The sequence below is a fragment of the Lynx rufus genome, unplaced genomic scaffold (assembly GCF_022079265.1).
Source record: "Lynx rufus isolate CCGP_SWC_20201006 ecotype Redwood Valley unplaced genomic scaffold, mLynRuf1.p SCAF_2, whole genome shotgun sequence".
In the NCBI taxonomy this organism is placed as follows: Eukaryota; Metazoa; Chordata; class Mammalia; order Carnivora; family Felidae; genus Lynx; species Lynx rufus.
Window position 1 is genome coordinate 43,512,217 of NW_025814834.1, and position 25,863 is coordinate 43,538,079.

General features: G+C 40.3%; 1 protein-coding gene across 2 annotated transcripts in view; it reads right to left on the reverse strand.

Annotated features, from left to right (window-relative positions):
* MYO1B (myosin IB) overlaps nucleotides 1-25,863 on the reverse strand; it is a 155,562-nt gene that overhangs the window by 21,367 nt on the left and 108,332 nt on the right. The window contains exons 13-22 of one of the 2 annotated variants that reach the window (XM_047083915.1): nucleotides 22,370-22,474; nucleotides 19,453-19,515; nucleotides 15,701-15,901; nucleotides 14,305-14,531; nucleotides 11,175-11,375; nucleotides 8,613-8,706; nucleotides 7,599-7,748; nucleotides 4,370-4,438; nucleotides 2,548-2,634; nucleotides 326-412 (exon numbers count right to left, since the gene is read on the reverse strand). In XM_047083915.1, the coding sequence (XP_046939871.1) occupies nucleotides 326-412; nucleotides 2,548-2,634; nucleotides 4,370-4,438; nucleotides 7,599-7,748; nucleotides 8,613-8,706; nucleotides 11,175-11,375; nucleotides 14,305-14,531; nucleotides 15,701-15,901; nucleotides 19,453-19,515; nucleotides 22,370-22,474 (1,284 nt within the window). The remainder of the gene's footprint in view (nucleotides 1-325; nucleotides 413-2,547; nucleotides 2,635-4,369; nucleotides 4,439-7,598; nucleotides 7,749-8,612; nucleotides 8,707-11,174; nucleotides 11,376-14,304; nucleotides 14,532-15,700; nucleotides 15,902-19,452; nucleotides 19,516-22,369; nucleotides 22,475-25,863) is intronic. The other variant, XM_047083916.1, reaches the window with a different exon arrangement.

Genomic DNA, 25,863 nt, shown 5'->3' on the forward strand with positions numbered 1-25,863 from the left:
TACTGTAACTCTGTCTCATGAATTAAAAACAAAAAACAAAACACAAACTTCGTCTTCATAAAGATAACACAAAATAGGACTTGGATAACAAAATGTCTTATTAGATGCTTTAGATACTTTAAACCTATTATTTAAAGAAATACACAACAACATCAGAAAATATTAGTGCACAGGTTTGTTCTCAAAAAGAAATGGAATTAGGCAAGGTGACACTGTAAAAGACTGTGCAGACCATAAGCAAGCATCATCAATCATTTTCTCCGGGTTAGTAAGTGCTAGGCTTCATTGAGTTCACCGTGGACAGAAAGAAGGGGTGGGGAAGTACCTTTAGTCCAAGCCAGTAAGCCCAAATGACAGCGACTGCATGCTTACGCCTAGCCTCCTCCTTCAAGCGTTTCAATTCCCTTCGAGCCTAGAACGTTTTAGATAGTAAATAAAAGAGACGGCCCAATGCAGACAGCACAAATGACCAGAAGAAGATACCCACCAAACAGAAGAGCCAACTTATGAATAAGGATTTCAGAATGATAGAAGAATAGGGCATAATCACTTAAACCCAAAGAATCCGCGTAAGTCTGGTGCAGTCCTTTGTATGTTTAGTGCACTGAGCCTCTGTTCGAGAGGAAGGCAATCTATGTGGTACTGGAGGTAAACCACGCCTCTGCCCCCCTACTTCCAGTTTTCCCTTTTTTCCTCCCTCCTCATTCTCTCTCCTTCTTCTATTCTTCACACTCTCTCTCTCCCTTATCCAAGCCTTAGAGCTGTGAGTGGCACCTAGTGACTTCAGCAGACTTCCCTTTGCTGCCAGTACCCAGGACTAGAGAGTCTAGGAATTCCTGTGTTCATTCATTTGCACGTACAAAAAGACAACTCTTGCGAACAACCATTTAGAACATGGAAAGAATAAAGTTGTTTCTTTCCCATTAGCAAATTAGAAGTAGCATATATCAAAATTCAGTGTGAGCTAAGGCCCCGGACAGTGAAATACACTGAAGCAAGATAAAAAGTGAAATGACTTATGGTTTAAAAATTAATCTTAGGGAACAGTCAATCTGAAGCATGCTACTTTGAAAGATGAAACATGCAGTGATTTTTCACCACTTTTGGTACTCAGACTGGGAAATGGGCTACCTCAGTGGGGAAACCCCAGGGATAACTGTCTAAGAGTCCTTCTGCCTCAGCTAGGACATTTCCCTCTGATTACTAAAGGAACTAGCCTGTTCGTCACAGATTTTTCAAGGGGGGGACACAAATGAACAGCTCTGGTAAGTTTTTTTGGCAAATTAAGATCCTTATACAGGCAAATGTTGACTTTTCTCATTTTTCTCACAAGATGAACTTATAATGCTGACAAGGTAAACTTAAAAACATAGGATTATATTGATATTTATGTTTCTAACTGGAATACACATTTTTAGCAGAGATGACCTTTGATTTTCTAAGTAACAAAAACATCTAAAAGTCTCGTCCCTTGGGGTATGTGAAATGTTCACAGAGCCCACGACTCTGCCTGGGGATTAGTGAGAGTATTTCAGGAGGCCTTTGTTTCTGAACACAAACAGCTGAAGCTGAAATTCTTGGGATTCTTCAGCGGCAATGATAGCTAGCTTTGCATGAACACAGCTTTCTGTTCAATCACAAATGATCATTCTTTTCGCATACAATATTTTGCTTATAATAATCAATGGCGGCCACAGTGAGCCTAAAAAACAATTTCATTTGTGGATTAATATTTTTTAAGGCATGCGTTAAAGGTGTTCTTCCTGTCACCATGTTGCAGAAGACCAACTGAAGCCCAAATCTTAACATTCCCAACATGCCCCTCCAACCCCCCACCCAACAAAAATATCTCTAGAAAACTGCTGGTATATGCTGGGGGGCGGGGGGAGAGAAAAGGGAAGGAAAAAAAAAAAAAAACAACGAAACATGCATGTTACTTGAGGGGTTTTTTTGTTTTTGTTTTTGTTTTGTTAAACAGCAACTGGACCAGTGCCTCATTAATAAGCAATTAGTGTTTTTGGCCTACACATGCTTAGGGCTCCTACTAACGTGCACTACTACACTACCACATCCAGGTTTATTCGATCCGGCGGCTAGGACATGCACCGGGGTGAGGCACTGTTAACTGTAGGCATTCACCCCCTGACAGGCTAAAGATACAAACTGGTTATTGCCGATTCCGGGACGGAGTAATGGGATGTGCGAATCAAGTACCTTAGATCCGAGCCAGTAAGCCCAAATAACTGCAATAGCATGTTTATTCCTAGCCTCCTCCTTCAGCCGGCTCAGTTCCCTTCGCGCCTGTGATGCATTTGAAAAGGAGTTACAGAAAAGTTTAAGGCAGGAAAGGTTACCGCTGGTTCCCAAAGGAGAGAGAAGAAAGACACCGGTCACCATCACACAGCAAACGCGAAAGCGTGTGCCACCACCCCACACCAAAACGTCAGAGAGAGAGAGACAGGTAAATGCGTGCTCAGTAGCTTAAGCCAGTGAAACAATTTCTGACACCCGCCCCCGCTGCCTTCCAGGGGGCAGTGTCTGGCCTACCTGGGTACCATGCCAATAGGCCGCGATGGTGGTGGCTGCCTCCTCACAGCGCTTTTGGTGCTTCAGTTCCCGCAGGATTTTTCGGGCCTAAGGTGAAGAATCACCCAGAGAAAGTAGGAAGTTAACAAAAAGTGAGATGCCATACTGGTTGAAAAACATACTTGCAGAGACAGTCATAACATCCACTGTCAAGCGAAAGATCTATCGTTGAAAGAAAGGAAAAGGGGACATTGCTTATTCGGCCTAAACGGACTATGAGAAGGTAGTAAGTAAAGAGGTCACTAAGCACAGCAGTGTGGCCCCCATTCAGACCGAGACAGCGGCCTCCTGTGCCCTAACGTGGGACATGAAGAAATGTGAGCACGAGCCATAGAAGCTGGTGCACGTCAGATGGAAGGAATAGCTCTCGGGATGCGGTCAGAGGATCTCCAGTGCTCCAAAACCCATTTACCACCTTCATCATTGTTGTACACGACGTCACCTCAGCTGTACTTTTTATGCAAAAGAGATGTTTAAAAACTTGCTAAAGAAAATCTCATTAGTCCAAAACCAGTGGCTTCTCCCAGGCAGTTACCAGAAACTGATTTTATGGGGGCCCGGAGGACATGTTGGTTGGGAGGTGGGCTCGGAATGTCTGAAGGCTCTAGACTGGAGACACGGACCCATGATCCAGTAATAAGGTCAAAGAAGGACTTGCAGGCAGTGATTTCACTTACTCTATGTGCTTGCATTTATATTCTGGCATTTACTATCGCACAGCCGCCAAATTGACCCATGGCCTAGACAAAGGTCGATCGATGCTACTGGACTCCCGGCCCAATGTTGTACCCTCTGAAGGGGTTCTGGGCCTGGGAATTGTCTTGAAGTAGCTCCTCTGCATTAGCCCACTCCACAGAAATCTCCCAGTAGGAAAGTGGTCAGAATAGGCTCTGAAGGTTCTTTGACTTAGAGCAGGGACAGTAAACTTTCTGCAGAAGGCCAGATGGTATTTTTGGCTTTCCCGTTTATAGGTCTCTATCACAGTTACTCAACTCTGCTGTCAGAGCGCTAAAGCACAAGATGTATTTACACACAAGATGTAAATAAATAAGCAAGGGTCTGTACCAATAAAACTTTATTTATATGAACCTTGTACTTATATTTGTATACATATTTATATACATTTTATATTTGTATATATATTCACATGAAAGTAGTATTCCATATAATTTTTACATGTCACGAACAGTTCTCTCTGTTATTTTAAACAATGCTTTAAGAACATAAAAGCCATTCTTCCTTCTGGGGTTGTACAAAAACAGGCATAGGCTGTGGACTGCTGACCCCTGAACCAAGCCTTGCAGCCAGGATCTGGAACTAGGTGATGGGTACACTGTGATCCCGACTAGAATGGCCAGAGCTCAGGATGTTTTGATCATGACAGGGCAGCCCACAAGATGGTCACCAGGAAGTTATGGAAGGAGTTGGGCCGGGCAGGACGCACAGGTGCGGAGGCAACAGTGTTGACAGACAGACTTCTGGACTACCACTTCCCTTGCAAATGGGGGGCAAGAGGATATTGAAATCATGTACGGTATTATTTCAAGACTTCCTGCTTCGAGAACAAAGCTCTTGAGAAGAGAGCCAGTTAGAAGGATGCGGCCAAGACATGGTCACAAGGGCCCTAGTGTAGCCCATAATATTTATTCTTTCCATCTGACTGTTTACAGGGTAGGCAGGAGATGAGGAGCTCCCCCCTGCAGGGTGACCTTAAAGACATCATCCTCCTTTGTGAAGAACTTAAAAACCCCCAATAAATAAGGCTCACTTCTTTTAAACTCACCTTCCAACCCCGGATATAAGACTGAATTACCAAGGCAGAACTCTTTATCTGTTGATACCTCTTTTGTTGCTGTGGGACAAAAGGGGGAGATTGTTACCAGTTCTGTTTACACATCTATAATACCTATACTGCAAGAACTGAGACAGAGTACTTGCTCACTTAGTGCAATTAACCCTTAATCTCCCATATTCCTCCTGGGAACCAATATGTAAAGAAACCAAAATATCAAACAATCCAAAATTATTACAGTTAATCCAGAGTATGTTTCAAGGGTGCTAAATATAATTAAATGAGTATCACTTGAATTGAACTAAGAGGCTATACAAGTGACTCCAACTCCATTCCTGCACTCAAGGACTCGCACTGGGTACCAATCAGCAATGTAAAATAGAAACCACATCCTGGGAGGGTCAAGTGAGCATCAAGTAGGTTGAGATACAGCCAAAGTTACTTCCAGGCGGGGAAGGTTAAAGAAAACCCAGTGCGGCAGGCCATGCATGTGGGCACGGCAAGATCAATGCCCAAAGGCCCTTTTACTTCTACTCGGAAGAGTGGAGGCCACTGGAATACCATCCATAGAAAAGTGAGCTCGTATTGTATTTAATGTGGAATATTCACCGGCATGTCAGCATCTGTGATGAAATTTCACAGCTTTTCTAACCAAGCCATGAAGTCATGCTGTGCCTCTCTCACTTTGGAAATGCTGGATTGCTCAGCTCCCTTTTCTGAGTGGGACACATGCCTTCCAGCCCTCTAGGCTAGATTTGGGAAGCTCAGAGGAAACAGAGTGATGTTATCAACACATGAGCAGCAGAACAAAAGAAAATGCCAGACAGACAAAGAGAACCCTAGGACTTTGGACAAATCACTACCTCCTCTGGACTTCAGTTTCCTCATCTGTCAAATGAGGAGCTAGAAACTCGGCAAGATTCCTCACAGAGCAATATTCCGTGGCTATAGAACAAACTATATCTATGATATCTGACCATCACTTCTGACATGCATCTGATACCTTGATGTTTTCTTCTGAAGTTCCTAAATGGCTTGAAAACAACTCTATCTTACTTTAAAATTCATCTCACCTGGGTGGCTCAGTCAGCTGAGCGACCAGCTTTGGTTCAGGTCATGGTCTCACGGTTTTGAGATCATGGCTCACGTCAGGCTTGTGGCTGTCAGCACAGAGCCTGCTTTGGATCTTCTACCCCCTATCTCCCCATCCTTCCCCCACTCATGCTCACTCGTGCTCTCTCTCAAAAATAAACCTTAAAAAAATTCGTCTCATAGAGCTATAAAATATAACAGAATATGGATTTTAAAACAATCAGCAACTGGAAATGGACATTCAGAAAATCTTTGAGTTATTTGGTTGAGAAAAAAGGTTGAGTTTAATCACTAGCTTGGATAACATGTAGTTAACTGGTTGAGATATTTAGTTCAAATTCTAAAACAGATGTAACTAACACTAGAGCGAAATTAATACCTTCTCTAAAAGTTGGGTTTATTATTTGTTTCTATTCTCCCAATTAATACTAGTTATAACTCACCATCATGAGCTAATGATACATTATATGGTGGCTCCTTTTTTCACTTGGAGATATAAAAGTTCTATATAGGGAGGGAAGGTAAAACAGCACCTGCTCTCTTCGTTCATTGCTTTGTTTCTTCTCATCCCTCTAATGAAATGCCCCCTTCCAGAGGGTATTCCTTGACCATACTATCCAAATTTATATCCTATCTCCTCACTATTCTTTATCTCAGTAATCTGTTTCCTTCCCAGCTGACTACAGTCTATAATTGTTCTGATTATTTACTTGCTTACATGCATATTGCTCATCACTAGGTATGAACTCTATGAGGTCAGGCATCAGTTTTGTTCATGTTGCTATCCCCAGAGCCTGGCAGAGTAGGTATTCCAAAAGTATTTGTTGAATTCAAGATAGATGAATTCACTACACTTTCCAACTTGGATTTTCTTAATGATATGCAAACAAAAAATGACGAAAAGGGTTCCCTGACCACTGGCTATGTGTTGGTCCTTCCTTTCTCAGGCAAATATAAAACAGAGCATTATGAATCTGCAGAAGAGCCAAGTGCCATTACTGTGTACACAGAAGAGAATCCACCACAGACAGGTTAGTGACAACAGTCCTCTGTGCCTCTGCAGAATACGTATGAATGAATCTCTCATCGTGGCTGGATAGGTTCATACGTGAACAGCTGTAGTACCATTGGCTGTACCCTTTCAAACCATTTTAAGGATACTCTCTTAAAGCTGAAGCAGTTTTTTTTCCTTTGGCTTCATCATTTAAATATCTCATTAATTTCTCAAACGTGGACATATTCCACTAAAATGTATTACATGGGAATAGGTCAGCAAAACTGTGTCCTGATTATACACTGCTTCATAGCAAAACTTTCCCAGAGCAGAAAAAGAGAGTATCCTAAAGGAGATGTGATTGCAAATTCAATTCATCTTCCGATTCTTTAGAGAAAAAGCACAGAATAAAAAAGCACTCAGAAGTAGTGTTCTTATCACAAAATTCACTTGTGAGAACACAGCCTAAGTTTAAGCCAACCTAAAGGCAAACCTTCAGATTTCCCTCAAACTTGTTATGCCTCCAATGAAATATCTATAATCAAGTGAGAAACAAAATTCCCAAAAGAAATTCCATGTCAATTAACTAAACATGCTTTATTTGTAAGTCTTTTCCCATAGATAATAGGGCCAGCAATCTGAGGACTAAAGGAAATCCAATCCTTTCACCAAATCCAGAATTCTACTAAAATGTGGCATCAGTTTTCTGGAATTAAGCCACTTTCAGTGCTGCTACAATACATGGAAAACAGCCAATTATTTTGGAAAACTGAGCCTATCCCATGAAATGGGTTAAATGACACCGTCTCTTCTAATCCGATGAGCAAATTCAAGATTTAGATTTCCCACTATGTGGACCTATATCACTGGAAGGCAGTGTGATATATTCAGCTTGAGCTATGAAATAGTCCTGGATTCAAACCTTATCTTTGCCACTTAGCAGCTGCGTGACCACGGGCAAGTTACTCAACGGCTCATGCCTTAGTTTTCCCACCTTTAACAAAGGTACCACAAAAGCACTCAATTTATGAGGTTGCTGGGAGGACTGAATACGTAAAACTTACACGCAAAGTACATAACAAATACTAGCCAATGAGCATCATTCTTACAGAGTAAAAGGGTGGAGGCTCTTACCGCGTATCTCCTGTACCAGGCAGCTATCACGATTTGGCTTTTTCTCATTAGGAGGAAGTGGGTACGACATTTCCACCCCCGATAAATCTTCTGAATGAGAGTGGCCAAGTCCTCAAGACGCTGCTTCCTCAGGTCTTCTAGCTTGAATAACTAATAAGAAAAGATAGCTGGATTTATCAAAACTCTACCAAAACCTTATGACATACATGAAAGACATCCCCAGGCGGAAAAATGTCATGATGTTAAAGTCAACCCCATCTGAGGAAAACAATGAATAACTGTCTTGGTTATGGATGATATGGATAATAACCCATGAGAAAACTCTTTTCATGAATTCATACAAGATCACTATTTATCTTAGGTGATATAGAATTTATGACAAATCAGAGAAGGGCCGAACTGGGCACTTAGATTTACCTTTACTCTACCCAGGAGAATGCAACTGTTACGGCAGGGAAGTGCTGATAAGGTCTCTGTTTAACAATTCAAACATTCTTCTCGATTCTCCAAATTTCCAAATTACCAAAAACACTGTTGTATTCGTTATACTTCATGCTAATTCATTTATAAAAAAATGCTCTCTTGGACGTTCCTAAGTAGAATTTTCAGCTTAAAATTTTCAGCTTAAAATTTTTTTAAATATGAGTGCTTTCATGTACCTCAAAATAATAGGGCTGGCTGTCTTTCCTAAAATTATTGCATAATTCAGGTATTATAAATACAGACTGAATTTACCTCCGATTCCTATGAGTTAAGAAAGGTTTTATTGTTGTAACAACAGTTCCTTTATGATTTATGAAGTGTTGTACAATCTAAGATTTTGATGTTTCATAAACAAATACACGTGTTCTTTTAATGCCCCCTACTCGCGCATCCTCTCGGACATTTGCAGAAAAAACTGAATGAGGCACTATCGGCAGCATCTTGGGTAATGTTATGAAGTTAAATATCCTTTAAGAACTTGCCTATATGATTATAACATAAGTTCAGTCTGTAAAGGTTTGGGTTACGTACTGTTCTTGGGTTCCGGATGAATATCTTTGATCTACCAAAGGAGTACTCTTCTACAGGAATCTCTAACTCATTAAAGAGAACCTCCACGCCGGCCCTATAAAAATAAATAAAAATAGTTTTCTGAATTACAAAAAGAGGCTATCTTCTCTGAAATCACAGTATCAGGTTCTCAGTGGTATAAAATAATAGCTTTCTTTCCAAGTATAATTGGTCTTTTAGTAAGCAGCCTTCTATCAAAGAATCTTCAGACTGAATTCCACGAATTAAACCAAATCCAGGTAACACTAAAAAAGTAAATTTGGGTTCAGAACTATGCAGTCTAAGACAATAGGGTATTAAAACCGTATCTTGATTTCATTAGCAGAGGTAATCTTTGAATCAGATACACTCATCACAAAGCACCAGCCAGAACCTGGAGGGTGTGTAAGAAATTCACACCTATTTTGAATGCGCATGGTTAATTCTCCAAAATATTTTTTTTTTATATATATGAAATTTATTGACAAATTGGTTTCCATACAACACCCAGTGCTCATCCCAAAAGGTGCCCTCCTCAATACCCATCACCCACCCTCCCCTCCCTCCCACCCCCCATCAACCCTCAGTTTGTTCTCAGTTTTTAACAGTCTCTTATGCTTTGGCTCTCTCCCACTCTAACGTCCTTTTTTTTTTTTTTTTTTTTTTCCTTCCCCTCCCCCATGGGTTCCTGTTAAGTTTCTCAGGATCCACATAAGAGTGAAACCATATGGTATCTGTCTTTCTCTGTATGGCTTATTTCACTTAGCATCACACTCTCCAGTTCCATCCACGTTGCTACAAAAGGCCATATTTCATTTTTTCTCATTGCCACATAGTATTCCATTGTGTATATATACCACAATTTCTTTATCCATTCATCAGTTGATGGACATTTAGGCTCTTTCCATAATTTGGCTATTGTTGAGAGTGCTGCTATGAACATTGGGGTACAAGTGCCCCTATGCATCAGTACTCCTGTATCCCTTGGATAAATTCCTAGCAGTGCTATTGCTGGGTCATAGGGTAGGTCTATTTTTAATTTTCTGAGGAACCTCCACACTGCTTTCCAGAGCGGCTGCACCAATTTGCATTCCCACCAACAGTGCAAGAGGGTTCCCGTTTCTCCACATCCTCTCCAGCATCTATAGTCTCCTGATTTGTTCATTTTGGCCACTCTGACTGGCGTGAGGTGATACCTGAGTGTGGTTTTGATTTGTATTTCCCTGATAAGGAGCGACGCTAAACATCTTTTCATGTGCCTGTTGGCCATCTGGATGTCTTCTTTCCAAAATATTTTTAATATTGTGCCTCCGTGCCTCACAGTGTGGGCAGGACCCAAGAAGAGAGCTCTAAGTGCCAGACCAATGGGGTGTCATGAAGCATAGGCCTTATGTGGTAGGAGCGAGGCCTGCCTGAACTTGGCTCTGACTTCTCCATCCTGGACCCCGGTTTCAACAGCAATTTCTAACTAAACTTTATCCCATCAACCTATGGCCTAGGTGCCAGGCAGGGAGTGAATACATGTTCTGACCTGGAAATTAGCAGTGGGAACAAACAGTACCCACATTCTATATCATCTGGGTATTGAATTTTGTAGCAGAGACCCCATCATATGTCTGGAGTTCATCTCCTCGTAGTAAAGGGTGAGTGTCTAATACTATTGATGTCCCTATTAAAGGCCAGTCCAGTGAGAATGTGGACGCAATACCAGTACAGTGAAATCAAATCCCTAGTCTCTGCACGAGCCCGTAAAAGAGGCACGTTGGCCTTCCTGTGGCAGTTGGGAGAGCTTCTACAACCTACAGAGAAGGGGCAACTCCTCTGACTGGTGAGAGCAGAAGAAAGACCACCAGACAGGCAAAGCCCACTTTCTCTTCTGCAGCAGCCCCCCCCCCCCCAACCAGCACACATATTCTCTCTGCATGTGGAGAGCTCACAGGGGCTGCTCCATGGGATGGGCCTGTAGTGGTCCAGCGCTCTGTCTGGGACTGGAGGGCTAAGTACAATTCGGGGAAGATAAAGTGAAAGCTGCATGGCCCAGATTTTGCCATATTCTTCAATCCCGCTTTATCAGCAATAACACCGACTCTCTGAGTCCAATCTGCTCCTATATCTATTTCTCCATGGGTGCGGACCTCGTGCAAAGAGAAAGACCCTCACCCCCACCCACTGTCTGTCTCTGGGGTTAATTCCCTACAGAAAAAAACCAAAAGGGTGAGAGCACTGATCCGAGACACCTCTAACTCTACCCTTTTATGATTCTACACAAATATACTTAGCAATTACAGATCCCTTCCTACTAACTTGCCACAGCGTATTTTTAAAATTCGTGGATTGGATAAGCCCCATCCAAACCTTACAATCGAGACCTCTATAATCAATCAATAATTAATACAAAATGGTATCCTGATGGAAGATGGTCCAATACAGAGGTTACATCCAACTTTCCATCAAATTCTGTATATTAACAGCATGTGAAGAAAACAGCATGTTATTTATATCCTTTATAACTTCATTATTAAATGTAACCAATGAATTTCTTACCTTGCTGGTCCTTTCCAATGAGGCCATGTTTGTTTACAAAGCATTTTGTATCTTTCTAGGCAAGGTTCATAGGCCTGCCTGAAGGCATAGCCTGCCCTCCTGACTCGGACATTCTCCAGAAGTCCCAGGTACCTGATCTGATGACACACAAGAGCCTCGTTGAAGATGTGTGCCGCTTTTTTATCATTTGGTTTGATGCACCTAAAAGATTACAAAGATTTTAGGTTTTAAACTCTGTCTCTTACGGATATATCTGTCTGTGTTTTATAAAATATAGTATATAGTTATTTACTGCTTGGGATAATTATTTATTATTCTTGGGTAACCTAGTCATTGCTTTTGAAATTATTTCAAATCATTTTACAGAAAATATGTGACATATATGTGAGTTAAAAAAGAATAAAATGCCAACCCATACAATAAAATGGATGAGTATCACTGACATTTTGTTGACTGAAATAAGTTTGACATAAAAGAGTACACTTTTTATATGAAGTTCGAGAAAAATAAATCTATGGTTAGAAACCAGTTTGCCGTTACCTCTGGGGAGAATTAGGGGTACAGATCAACAGGGAAGGGGCATAAAGGAATCTTATGGGATGATGGAAATGTTTTGTATCTTGGTCCAGATGGGGTTAAAACTTAAACAAGCTGTACAATGAAGAGTCATACACTTTACTGTATTGTATGTGTATTAGATACTTCAGTGACATTATTAAAAACACTGTTGTCTCCCTATAACCCCATATCTCCCTCCTTTTCAAAAAAATTTTTTTTAATGTTTATTTATTTTTGAGAAAGAGAGAGAGAGAGACAGAGTGTGAGCAGGGGAGGGGCAGAGAGAGAGGGAGACACAGAATCCGAAGCGGGTTCAAGGCTCTTAGCTGTCAGCACAGAGCCTGATGGGGGGCTCAAACCCACGAACTGTGAGATCATGACCCGAGCTGAGGTCGGATGCCTAACGGACTGAGCCACCCAGGTGCCCCTCTCCCTCCTTTTTAACAGGGCATTTTGCTGCTCAAAGAAAGACAACATTTCCCAGCCTCCTTTGCAAGCAGGTGTGGCCATGTGATTAAAACTGTGGCCACTAGGATTATAGCAGAATTAATATATGGCACTTCCGAAAGTGTCTTTAAAAGGAAGGGGCTTGCATTCCCTTTGTTCTTCTGCTAACTGCTCGTTGGGAATGTAGCCATGGTGGAGAGCCATCTTTGACAATATGGATGAGAGAAACACCCTGGGAATCACAGAGCCACAAAACAAAGATGTCGTATTAGCCCTGGAGTCCTTATACTCAGAAGTTACATAAGAAATAAATGACAATCTTGTTTAAGCCATTGTTATGTTTGGATCTTATGGAAGCAACCTCTGTATCTTCATTAACACTGCTGCTAAACATTTATGGCTACATTTGCCTACCTACAACTGTTAAATAAATTCTACACACATATGTAATAGGTGAACAATTAAATCTTACGACCTCAGTGTTTTTATGCTTCTCCTTTAACATTTATAAAAATAATGTCCACTCTTTGGCTTAAAAATAGACAACCAGGGGTGCCTAAGTGGCTCAGTCTGTTAAACGTCCGACTTCAGCTCAGGTCATGATCTCATGGTTCGTGGGTTCAAGCCCATGTCCGGCTCTGTGCTGACAGCCCAGAGCCTGGAGCCTGCTTCAGATTCTGTGTCTTCCTCTCAAAAGTAAATAAACATTAAAAAAAAAAAATAGACAACCAGATCAGTGGAACAGACTAGTGTGTTTAGACTTAGACTCTTACATGTGCTTTCAACTGAATTTCAATAAAGACATCAAGATAACTGAATAAAAAATAAGAGTTTTTTTCTTTTCAATATATGATGCCAGAGCAACAGGTTATCTATATGGAAAAATATGGACCTTAATATGAAATTTGAAACTACAAAGACTCTAGGAAAAAATATGATAATATTCACAAACTTGTAGTTCATTAAGATTTCTTAGAAATACATTAAAACCACTAAAAGGGAAGGGGAATGAAGGAACAATTCTGGGGTAACAGAGTGTTCCATATCTGGACCAGGGTGGTGATTGCCAAAGTGTATATATACGCTGGTGAAAAAAATAACTGAGCTGTTCACCTAGGATCTGTGCATACCATGTCATGTAAATTATTATTAAGTAATGATTTTTTTAAAGTCCACTTAATTGAATATAACAAAAGCAACTGACCACAGAAAATTTCCTTTTTTTTCTTTCTTTTTTGAAACTAGGATCTTTAACCAATATATGCTCCAACCTGACTGATTGCAATCAAACCAGGGGATTCTGACTCTTTACATTTGTTACTAATATCAATATTTGGTAAACAAGCCAGACACAAAAACGTTCTTCACGCTAGTTTCCTCGCAACTGTATTTTCAAAGGCAATTATGGAAGGTATGTGTGGGTGTGTATGCATTATATGAAATCTGACCTGTTAGACACACATCTCCTATTATCTAGTTCACCAAATACACATATGTAAAACTCTAATCCTAATTGGTCTTTACTGAATCTTGAGATCTAAGATGCCCAGAAAAAGAAAAAAGAGACCAGATGCTTCTTAAGGAATTCTTTCTGTTGCTTTGAAAAATGTAAGATTGTCTGGGGAGTCATTCCTTTCTTCAAATCTACAAGTCTCCTAGGAAAGAAAGAGGCACATATTTTCTAACACCAAAGTTCTAACTAAAGCCCCGCTTGCTTTAATGCTGCATTCTAAGTTAATGTAACAAGAATCCAAAACGAATCCAATAAAGAGTATTATGCAAAACCCTTACCAGAAAGAAAGTATACATTTCTGAATTTGTCATTAAACAAAAAAGAGATACAGAAAGTTAAGAACCCTAGGAGCCAACAATGAGATTTCATTAAATATCTATTCCCATCCCACACCACACTTTTTTCCCCCATTCTGAAATTCCTTACTTGAAGGCAGGTAAAGGGCACTGGAGTATTTTTTAAGTAAACCCAAGATACCACATTATTCGATGTGTTAAGAGCTTCAGTTATCCTCTGCTGGGGCTAATTCAGATTAAGGCAAACAGGAAAATGATCTTCCTTGAAAGTGCCTTCATGATGAACTTGTCAGAGAATTTTATGTGCCAAAAATACCTAATGTAGTTTGGATTCTTGGTCTGCAGGTTTTTCATCAGCGTGGCCACGGATGCCTTGAACTGAGAGCCTGCTGTAGGAGGCCTTTTCAGGTTGATCTTGGCTGGGTTCCCTTCCGGGAACAAAGACTTGATGAGGGTGTGGCTGGCCTTCCACATGGCTTGGGACAGGTCTCTATACAGAAGGTCATTGTTTTTGTCAACAAATCCTTCCACCTGGTACAGCACCTACGAGAAGCACAAGAGACTCCGCAGTTGATAAACTGCACTCCAGAACGTCATATCACCGTTAAAAATATTCCAGGACTATCTCTATTGCCGCCTCCTCTTTCTCCATCAAAAAACCCCCGACACATTAGTCACACTCCTAATACCGAATTAGCCTCCAAGTTTAAATTCCATCTGTCTAAATCACAGAAGAGTTCAAAATAAATTCTATTACCCTTCAGGATTTGCAAGAATAAACTCCAAAAATGCTCTCATAACATTTTCAAAGGATTTTAGGCTTTTTTGGTGTTTGAGCACATTTTTGAGGTTTTACTTTTTTTTTTTTTTTTTTAAGTTCACATATGCCAATTCTAGTCTTAAGTAGATAGGAGAAAACAGAGATAGCACTGATATTTTCAGACATCCTAGGTGAGCAGAGAAATTGAACAGAAAAGTATCTTTTAGTAACATAAGCTGGGGGGGGGAATAAGTACCAAGTTCCAACTTTTTGAAATTAACAGTAATTCAGATACTATATACTTAATTTTTACTAGCTACATAATTGAGAATGTTTTCCTCTTTGAAGTTTGTAATCTTATTTAGAAGAAAGGAGGTATTAATGTCAATCAATACTTTTTCAGGACTCTGAAAATCAAGCTACGGTCAAATTTGTTTTTAACATTTTTATGTATCTTAGATGGTATAAAATTCCCTCACAAAAGCAAATGAATAATGCTTTTTTTAAAAAGTCAGTATTTCCCCACTGTTGTTTCAAAATCTCAATCTAAGAACTCATAATATTTGTGTGCTTGTAAAACTTTATTGTAAAGTCTTTAGTGTCTCCTAATTTTTACTACCACGTCTCCTTTTATTAATGTTGACAGATCTATTTTTATAGGATATCTCAGAGCTGAGAAACAACAAAATCGACTTTTAAAATACATTCCAACTCACTCATGAAGTCCACTGGCTTTCCTCTCAGCTCTCAGTATTAGTAAGATTTTGCTCAACATGACCCAGATTCTACTTCTACTGAACATTTACTGATTCTACTCTTCTAGCAACTCAGCTTCTCCTCACGAGTTGGCACTGGTCAGAACGCTACCTCTGAGGCACGGCCTCCTCGGGGGAACAGCCGCAGGCCCGCTGAGCGCTCACGGCTCCCCCCATACCTTGCGGCTCCCCCATACCTTGCCGGCATAGTGCTGAATTCTGAAACAGCTATGAGGCAGGGACGTGTCATTGAGAAACCGAGAGCTCTTGCTCATCCGGCTCTCGAAGTGCTGGTGGGTGGCACACACTTGGTTGAGCTTCTCCAAGAAGGTCTCGTCGGTGACCGTGCCAGGCCTCAGGCACTCCTCATCCAGCATGGCCAGGATTCCGTTTGTGTTCTGCGAGAAAGGAAGTAAAAAGGTTTCCTTCCTTCCTCACTGTATTGTTTTCATAATGATTCCTAATTACACCGTCAAACACAATTAAAAAACTTAGTCACGAGAAAATTCCGTTCAGTTACAACGAAAAGCAGACAATCAAAACAAGTAACAAAAAGCCACAGAAGTCGGTCCCCTTCCACAGTGTCCCAGGTGTGTGTGTGATGTTGGGGAGGAGGGGTCTGTATCAGTTGCCCTCCCCCATTCCCTTCCGCCCTCAAAACAGGACCTACGGAGTCACCTCAGCCACCTCAGCGGGCTGATGACTGCAACTCACATTGTTCGAAAAAGGCAAGTCAGACCTCATATTCAAAACACATTCAAACACAAATCTAAACGTCAGAAACTAATGTGACAATGCTGTCTCTACAACATGTGGTCATAAATCACAAAGCACAGTCTTTTCTAAGGCCATTATTTGATTCATAGCTTGAGAAGGAAATTGGTTTCAGATGTTTTCAAATTGTTCATGTGTTCAAAATACGGTTTATTTTGTAGTAAAAAAAAAAAAAGATGTGATTTGGGATCAATGCAATCAAGCTGTATTTCAAGAGTATCTGTTTAGAATAAAATTCGTATTCCACATAAAATTTCAAAACGGGTGTTGAACATGAGTGAGAATTTGTTATGTATTCAGACCCTATGATTGTATTTATCCCAAGAGCAGCCAGCAGCCAGCCCAGTTAAAAGGAGTAAAAAATCAGGAATCTTCTACTTTGCTAAATAAAGGCCGCTGTTCCTTGGATTGCCCCTACAGGCTCATATGTCTCCATTCCCAAGAGAATAATCCACTCTACTGACCATCAGCCCCACCCACATCCACCAGGCAAGAGTCCCGGGTTCCTCTCTCCTTCTCCTCACAAGGCCGGGACATCCTCTGACCAGGATCTGTTGATTCCACACAAAACCCAGGGGAAGTGTGGACTCTCAGGAATCAAGTATGTTCATAACAACCCCAGAGTAAACATTACTTTTAGGTAATGCTGGAAGGAAACACTTCCTTTATGTCCCCAGGCTCCTATGTGAACATGAGTTTCTTCAAACATATGTGCAAGGGTGCTTAGGGCTCAGATAATCTAATTAAACTAAGTGTATGAACACTGTTTTCTCTTTTTTTCCTTCTTGAAGGGAAATAATTAAGTTCAAGGTTATTATTTATGAAGGAAAATGTGCTAGTCATGACTTCTGGAAGTCAAGTTCCCACAATTTGGGTTCCACAAAATTTACCAGGAAAACTTTCCAGTCAGTCTACTGATTTCCCAGATATTAGAGTTCTGAACTGCTTACATGGAACATTAGTGTTCACACTCCAACACTGTTCAGATTTTTCAAAACGAAGTTTACTCATTAATAGAAAAACAGTAACGCTTCAGCATATTCAATTTAATTAAAGGTGCAGCTTTCAGGAATATCTTGAAAACTGAGAGAAGAGATAACTGGCTAATTATATAATTTCCAAAAGGTTTTGTGAAAGGCACTTGTTGGGACATGTAGAGCCTGTGATTCTATTCCTAAAACACAGCACTCACCTACCACTGACAACTAAAACCACTGTAGGACAATAAAGTTTATGCATTGTTTCAAATAACTTTGTTATCAAAGCCAGGAGTGAGAGTAATCCTAAGCATAAAATAAGTTTTTCCAGGTTTTCACATACAAATCAATCTTCCTGCAGTCAATTCATTTATAATAAACTACAGACGATGATATAAAAATAAAATATTTAGTAACCTTTTGGAATCTAAGACATATCTAGTAATTTTTTAGACTTCAAAAGCCTTTTCACATATATACAGACAAATGTGGTCACCTGAAAAATCCTGTGGCTCTTGGCCACCTGCAAAGTCACACACAAGACATCCCCCGCATAGGTTCTCTGAACCAAGGCTAGGTCAATACTTGAGCTGCTCCTGGGGTCCTACTTAACTCAGCTCCCATGACTGTCCCTTCATCTTCCTTTATCTTAACTTGAAGGGCATGTTTTTTTTGTTGTTCTTTATTTACTTAAAAATTTTTTTAAATGTTTATTTATTTTTGACAGAGAGAGAGAGAGAGAGAGAGAGAGAGAGAGAGAGAGAGAGAGAATGAGTGGGGGAGGGGCAGAGAGAGAGGGAGACACAGAATCCAAAGCAGGCTCCAGGCTCTGAGCTGTCAGCACAGAGCCCAATGTGGGGCTTGAACTCACAGACCGTGAGATCATGACCTGAGCCGAACTCGGACGCTCAACTGACTGAGCCACCCAGGCGCCCCTGTTCTTTATTTACTTAAAATTTTTTCCTAGCTGTACTGAGATATAATTGACATATAACACTGTGTAAGTTTGAGGTATACGAGGCGATAATTTGGTACCCTTTCAATATTGCAAAATGATTACCACCATAACCTTAGTTAACAGCTCTATCACATCACATAATTACCATTTCTTTTTCGTGATGAGAACATTTAAAAATTACCCTCTTAACTATTTTCAAATACATAATATAGCACTGTTAACTGTAATCACCATGCTACACATTACATCTCTAGAACTTATTCATCTTGCAACTAGAAAGTCTGTACCCTTTGACTGACATCTCCCCATTTCCCCTACTCCCAGCCCCTAGCAACTGCCATTCTCTTCTGTTTCTTTGGCTTTTTTAGATTCTACATATAAATGATGTCATGCATTTGTCTTTCTCCGACTAACTTATTTCACTTAGTGTAATGCCCTCAAGGTCCATCTGCGTTGTCACAAATGACAGGATTTCCTTCTTTCTCGTGGCTGAATAACATGCCATTGTATATACACACATCTTTTTTATCCATTCATCTATAGACGGACACTTAGGCTGTTTCCATATCTCGGCTATTGTGAACAACCCTGTAATTAACATGGGAGTAAATATCTCTCTCCAAGATCCTGATTCCATTTCCCTTGGATATATTCCCAAAGTGGAATTGCTACCATCATATGGTAGTTCTATTTTTAATTTTTTGACGAACATTCATACTATCTTCTGTTATGGCTGCACTAATTTACATTCCCACCAGGAGTGCACAGAGGTTCCTTTTACTTCACATCCTCACCAATAATTATCTTTTTGGTAATAACCATTGAATGGGATATGAAGAAGTTACTAGAGTTTTAGAAATGAAATGGATATTTGATTTGGCGAAAACCTTTTTTTTCAGAGCCTCCTGTGACTAGTGCTCATATTCCCAAGAGCCGCGGACCGGACCTGGGTTACCAGTATACAGAAAAGAATGATGCATCTAAGGCATATTAATGCCCTAAAGGGCTCTGTGATGCGGTCACAAGATGAGCACAGGAAATCCTAGCCAAGGATCAAAATGTCCAGCTGTCTATATGTGTGTTCAAGAACTGTGTATGATTCCTCATGGCTACAATAAAGTCTCTAGAGCTCCACAGCTCTCAGAAGTGTCAAAATCATGAAGACACCAACGCAGTGAGGTCTTTTGTAAGCAGTAAATTATTACTGAGAATTTTTTAGAAAATTATACCTAATACTCACATTTTCTATCAGGTCACAAATGATAGCATTATTGAAGTAGTCAATGTGTGTCCATTCTATGCCCTGAGAAAGAAAACAGAACAAAATCAGATTCCATATGATGATGATACTACAACACTACCATCGATAAAACAGACTCTGCCATCTTAATATATTTCCCTTCCTCTCTGAATATTTCCTTTACACAATAATGCAGCAAATGTCATCTTCCGGTTCCCAAAACTTCCCTAATTGTAGCAGTCCGCCATTGACACGATGTGACTGAAGGAACACCCTTGACCTGTTCTGAGACTGCCCCTCATTCCACTCTGCCATCTGTGACAATTTCCCATGCACTCCCCTGGCTCTGTGCCAAACACGGACTCAACAGGCCCTTGGGTCAATATTACTCTGTGTATATTTACAATGTTTATAAGGAAATAAGTCAGAACTTGATCCCAGGAATCTAGGGCCTACATTTTTCTGTTCTTGATTTGTAATCACAAGGAAAAAATTAATTTTAGAGTCAATCCCATGTTGTAGGGCAGTTGACTATTTCAAATGTAAAAATATCCCAGTGCTAAGACAAAATATTTTCAACATAAGGAAAGACACAAAAACCAACCCACTGGTTCTAATGCTAGCTACAAAGCCAAATCTGTGAGGCTAAATGTAATCGTTCTGGATCTGTTTATACTCTGCCCATAAGTGTAAACATTTATTTTTCTTCTAAGGGGAAGAAATTTAATTCATACAGCAAGCTAGGGATCTTCCTATATATTCTTAGACGTGTCTCAGACAATCTGTACAAACTTTTAAGTTACACATCAAAGTTGGGGCAATCTCTTTATGGTGAGAAGACAGGAAGGGAATGAATCTGGCTTTTAGGAAGTTTACGTTAAAAAAGTGCCAGAAAAGTATAAAACGTTTCTAAAGCATGATGATCATTCTGAAAGAAAGATGAAATATTTATGATGTAGCTTTCAAGTAGATGGGTTATTTTACTAAGTCACTGGGATAACAATCACATTAGAAAAATCTATATTGAGGCAAAAAGAAAAAGGATTCAGTGTCTTTAATGATTTACAACTATGCTATAGAAAATGAAGAAAAATAGGTAGTGTCATTATTCAAATATTAAAGCAAATAAATGAAAAGGAAACAAAAATATAATACAACATATGCAGAATATAATGATTTCTCCTTTTGTCTGAAATAATTTTATACTTCCAAAAACATTAACTATTTAAAAAATGAAAGGATGAAAACCAAGTATGGTTTTACAATTAAGGATACAAGGACTTTGTAAACACTAATTCTGATTACTTTCAAATTACATTGAGATAATCCATACACAGCACTTGTACAACACCTGGCAATACAGTAAGAGCTCAATAAATATTACCTGTTTTTATTATAAAATTTTAGGAAATCAGTGCTTTTCAAGATTGAACAAAGCCTCAAAACATTTTCAAATTTATACAGAGTGATACTGACTTTTTGGGTATATAGTTCTCATAAGTTTTGGCAAATGCATGGTGTCATGTAACCACCACCAAAATTCCCTTGTTTTTCCCCTTGGTAGTCACACTCTCACGACTCCCGTCCTCTGGCAATGACCAACTCTTCTGTCTCTGTCACTTTGCCTTTTCTGGAACAACATATCATGGAATCATACAGTATGCAGACTTTTGAGTCTGGCTTCCTTCATTTGGCATTAGTGCATTTGAGAATCCTTCATTTTATGGTGTTTATCAATTGTTTGTTCCTTTTTCTTTCCTTTTTTTTTTTTGGACAACGGACCACCATTTTTATTTTATTATTTTTTTCCTTTCATGTTTAATATGTTTGACTCTGGAAAAGCCATGATTAAAATTCTTCAGATGAGCACATGATCAAGTATTTGTTGGTTTAAAAAATCTTTTTTCAGTAGAGGTGACATACTGTTACATTAGTTTCAGGTGTACAACCTAGTGCCCCAACTTGTCTATACCTTAGTCTATGCCCAACACAAGTGTGGCTGCCATCTGTCACCATGCAACACTACTTCAAGACCATGGACTATATTCCCCACGCTGGGCCTTTTATTTCTGTGACTTATCCATTCCATAACTGGAAACCTGTATCTCCCACTCCCTTTCACCCACTTTGCTCATCCCCCACCGCCTTCCCTCTGGCAAGCATCAGTTTGCTCTCTGTGTTTATCGGTCTGCTTTTTGTTTATTCATTTGTTTTGTTTTTTAGATTCCACAGGAGGGAAATCATACGGTGTCTGTGTTTCTCAGTCTCACTTATTTCACTCAGCATAATACCCTCTAGGTCCATCCCTGGTGTTTCAAATGGCATTTCTTCCTTTTTTTAAAAATTTTTTTAATGTTTATTTATTTTTGAGAGAGACACAGAGCACGAGTGGGGGAGGGGCAGAGAGAGAGGGAGACACAGAATCCGAAGCAGGCTTCAGGCTCTGAGCTGTCAGCACAGAGCCCGACACGGGGCTCGAACCCATGAACGCAAGATCATGATTGGACGCTCAACTGACTGAGCCACCCAGGCGTCCCATGTTTGTTCCTTTTTAATTGCTGAGTAGTGTTTCCTTGTATGGATGTCACAGTTGTTGGTCCATTCATCTCAGACTCTTTTTTTTTAAACACACTATTATTTTAGATCATTGCACTAGAATCCACCAGGACTCAAGTCAGTCAACCGATGTTTACTGAGCACCTACTATGTGCCAGGCATTGTTCGAGGCACTAGCAGCAGAGCAGCAAAGATAATCCCAGGTAGCTTAGATGTCATAACAAATGGGTTTTTAAGAGACACAACATGGCTAAACTCAGATAAATCTGATTTTAGGATCATGTTTAGATAGGCTTCTAAATCCACAATTTGTATTATGAGTATAAAAGGAACATTTAAAAAACATATATTTCAACATTACCTCCCGTATATACTCTTCTTGCTCCTCTTTAAGAGTAAGTTCAATGAAGATCTGTTGTAGCTTTTCATTACAATAATTAATAATGAACTGCTCAAAGCTGTTGTCCTATATGGAGAAAAATGAAAACGGCCTTATGAACCATGCACTAGCTGTCCCACAGCAGCGATGCTCCAACAGCTCAATCCATAAGAGACATCACACGCCATCTCGCAGATTTAATTGCAGCCCAGCACACAGCTCCTGGGACACCGAGGCCCAGCACACAGAGGGTTTGCACACCGCAGGCACTCAAGAAATGGTTCACGAGTCAAGTGAATGAATGAGGTATACACACGTTATGCAGTATTTGAAAGATGAAGACTTTTAGTTGACAGAGAAGCACTCTACATGTGGTTAAAAAAAAAAAAAGTTTCTCCTAAAGGATCAGAAAAGGAACAGTGAGCTTTATAATCTCTGTCACCCAAGTTCTCAATCTTCCATTCTCAGGTGAAACTCTAGAGCCCAAGAAAGTCTTCCTGACCTGACCACTTATTGCCCCCTTCTGAGGTCAGCTCCCTCATTCAAACTCTTAGATACCAGCACTTTTTAAAAAATCATGCTGTGTGTATATACGTGTGTGCGTGTGCGTATGTGTACACATGTATTGATTAGTTTCAGCCTCATCTGTCTCATTAGACTGTATGTTCCTTAAGGGCAAGGGCTGACCATGTGACTCTCTTGCTGACCAATGTAAGCCCATGCCTTGCACAGGACTTTGCACCTAGCAAGTTCTCCACACGTACTTTATGAGTGAATGAATGAGTGAAGTGCCTAAAAAATAAGAGACCCAAGGGAATCAGCACATCAAAATCATCTCCCCAGCGAGAAACAATCTCTCTTCTCTCAGAAGGCTCACATATTTATCACTCTTCGGCCCCTCAGCAGTTTCTCTTCATGTTAGAGTTACCTCCTATGAACTCCGATGCAAGATCCATACCTAAATCATCTCTGAACAATCCACAGGGTTTAATGTACTGACATATATACTGAGGGCACAAAATGCATGCCTGTGGAATGAATATAATTCGCCAAGAACCACACCATTCTGGAAGAGGTAGATCTGGTAAGAAAACATGTTCTCTTCACCTCTATCATATGTCTTTGCAGACGGGAGATGGTAGCCATGGGAGCAAGGGATGGTATGACCTCACCACTGATAAACCTGACTCCTGTCCCACTGAGGTGGCTATTCCTGGCCTAATGAGCCAGGAGTGTCCAGGCGTGAAACTGAAGCTCATCGCTTCCTGTGAAAACACAGAGCAACTGGCCTTCGAATCTCTCCGTGAGTGACGAAAGCAAAAAAGTCACGCAGTATCTGACCACATTCTTTGCCGGAAGTCAGCTAAGGGTTTCCTATCACCAGTGATGAACTAATTAACCAGGGAAAACTTCTAACTCTAAACCTTAAATGACACATACACACTATCACTGACTAATCTTTTAATGCTAAGTCTGGTCAAGGATAAAAGCTATTTTGTTTTTTGTTTTTAATGTTGCAGGTTCTTACTAAAGGGCACACGCTGATTTTCAAGACGAACACAGTCTTAGGTACAAAGGGCCTTCCCCAATACTCATTTTCCCATAAAATTTTAAAAGCTATGTGTTCTAATCTTTGGAACTTAACAATTTTTGTCAGAAGCACAGGCCCATCTGGGATAGACGCCTTATTATGATTATGGTCAGGATAAGGTCATTTCTCAATGAGGAAGTCTGGCTTTCTTAGTTTGGTAAAATATATCCTTATATAATACCACTACCCCAAATTAAACTTACAAATAAAAGTTTTAATGGGTTTCCATGAAATTCATGGAGTAAATCCTTTCTGTCAATTTAATAAGTCTACGCTCATGGAGCCATTTAAGCAAAATGATGCTGAACTTCATATGGTAACTAATGAGGAAAAGGAAGTGGAGAATAAGTAGTGTCCTTGGACACATCACATGACCATGAACAGCTTGAAGTACGCTCTGCAACAGGACTATGAAATACACACAAGCAGGTTAGAAATCAGAGGCAAAGCTTCACAATTACAACGCCACTCAAGGAGTAAGTTAGAACTCAACAAGATTTCCCTTCAACATTTAAAGATTCCTGTATGAATTCTCTATTTCATATCTGCACACAGTTAATCAATGGCCATTTTCTGCAAAATCCACACAGTTGGAGAAGCCATTAACACAGGAGCATGCAACAGACTGTCACTGCAAACAGTTCGTACTTACTGCATTCTGGTGCAAAAAGGGACAGATTATACAAAATGCAATCAGTTCTTAATTTGCCGTAAACTTCTAACAGTAAACACTTACCGACAGTTATTCATTGGTGCAAATGACAGATTTTACCATTCGGGCTATGTTTCTGATTGGCATAAAACTCCGAAATCAAGACACACGTCCAACCAGTTCAAACCACAGGTCTACAATACCTACAAGTGGTGTCTGAACTGTGGTTCTGCGAGGCGTGAGCTACGCAGGATAAAAAGTCTGACTCAGACAATACCTCATGTGACTTGCTTGAAGTCCCAAGGCTTCAGGATTTAATGCGTCTAATTCTAAATTATCAGGAAAAACGTGTATGTATAACCCATCGCCCCAGGGAGTCAGAGACAGAGGCAATTAGCAGGTCACCACAAGAGTGAAGAGATCCAGCAAGATCCAGAAGCAGCTCCTCTTTCTCACCACCGCACTCCCCTCACCCCCCGTGCTGTCCCTGCTATGTCTCTCCTTCAAACATAAACAATGTGGTAAGGAGAGAGCGTTCTGGAGACAGCCTAAGAAAAAAACTGGTCTCTCCTACCTTATCCTGTTGCTTAAAGAACAAAAACAAAATAGAACAGCACAATCACCAAGGCAGAAACCAGCTTACTTCCCCACAGAAATATCTGAGCATTTATTGCAAACATACCTCACAGCCTGCAAAACGTGTTACAAATCACCAGAGCAATCATTATTGCCAAAAATGAAGGCCATCGCATTTCTTATGATCTGTGTTTGAGTTGTTGACCTTGTCCAAATGTTTTGGGAAATGGGACTTCACGAATCATTAAAAATAACATGCAAAAGTTTATAATTTGCAAAAAAAAAAAAAAATTAAGGAGCAGCCTGGTAGCAGTTCCTATAGCTGCACCTTGCACAGGCTCTGAACGTGACTTCATGCACACAGGCACTAAACGCCGCTGGGTTTTCCACTCGGGTCCTTCTTCCCTTTAGAAAACAGCTAAACTGGATCTAGGAACCATCACATGAATACAAAGGCCCCGAAGCAATTTGATATTTGGATGCTTTTTGTGTGTCGAGAACCGTGGGTGGCCAGAGATCCCTGAGCTGGGCGCTGTCTCCCACATGTCAGTCTCATGAATCAAAGTCTCCTAAGGAGGAAGTGGGCAGGAACTTGAATGACTCATCTCCCCTCCCGTCTCCAGTTTTCTACCCATGCCCCATGCATGGAATGTGTCT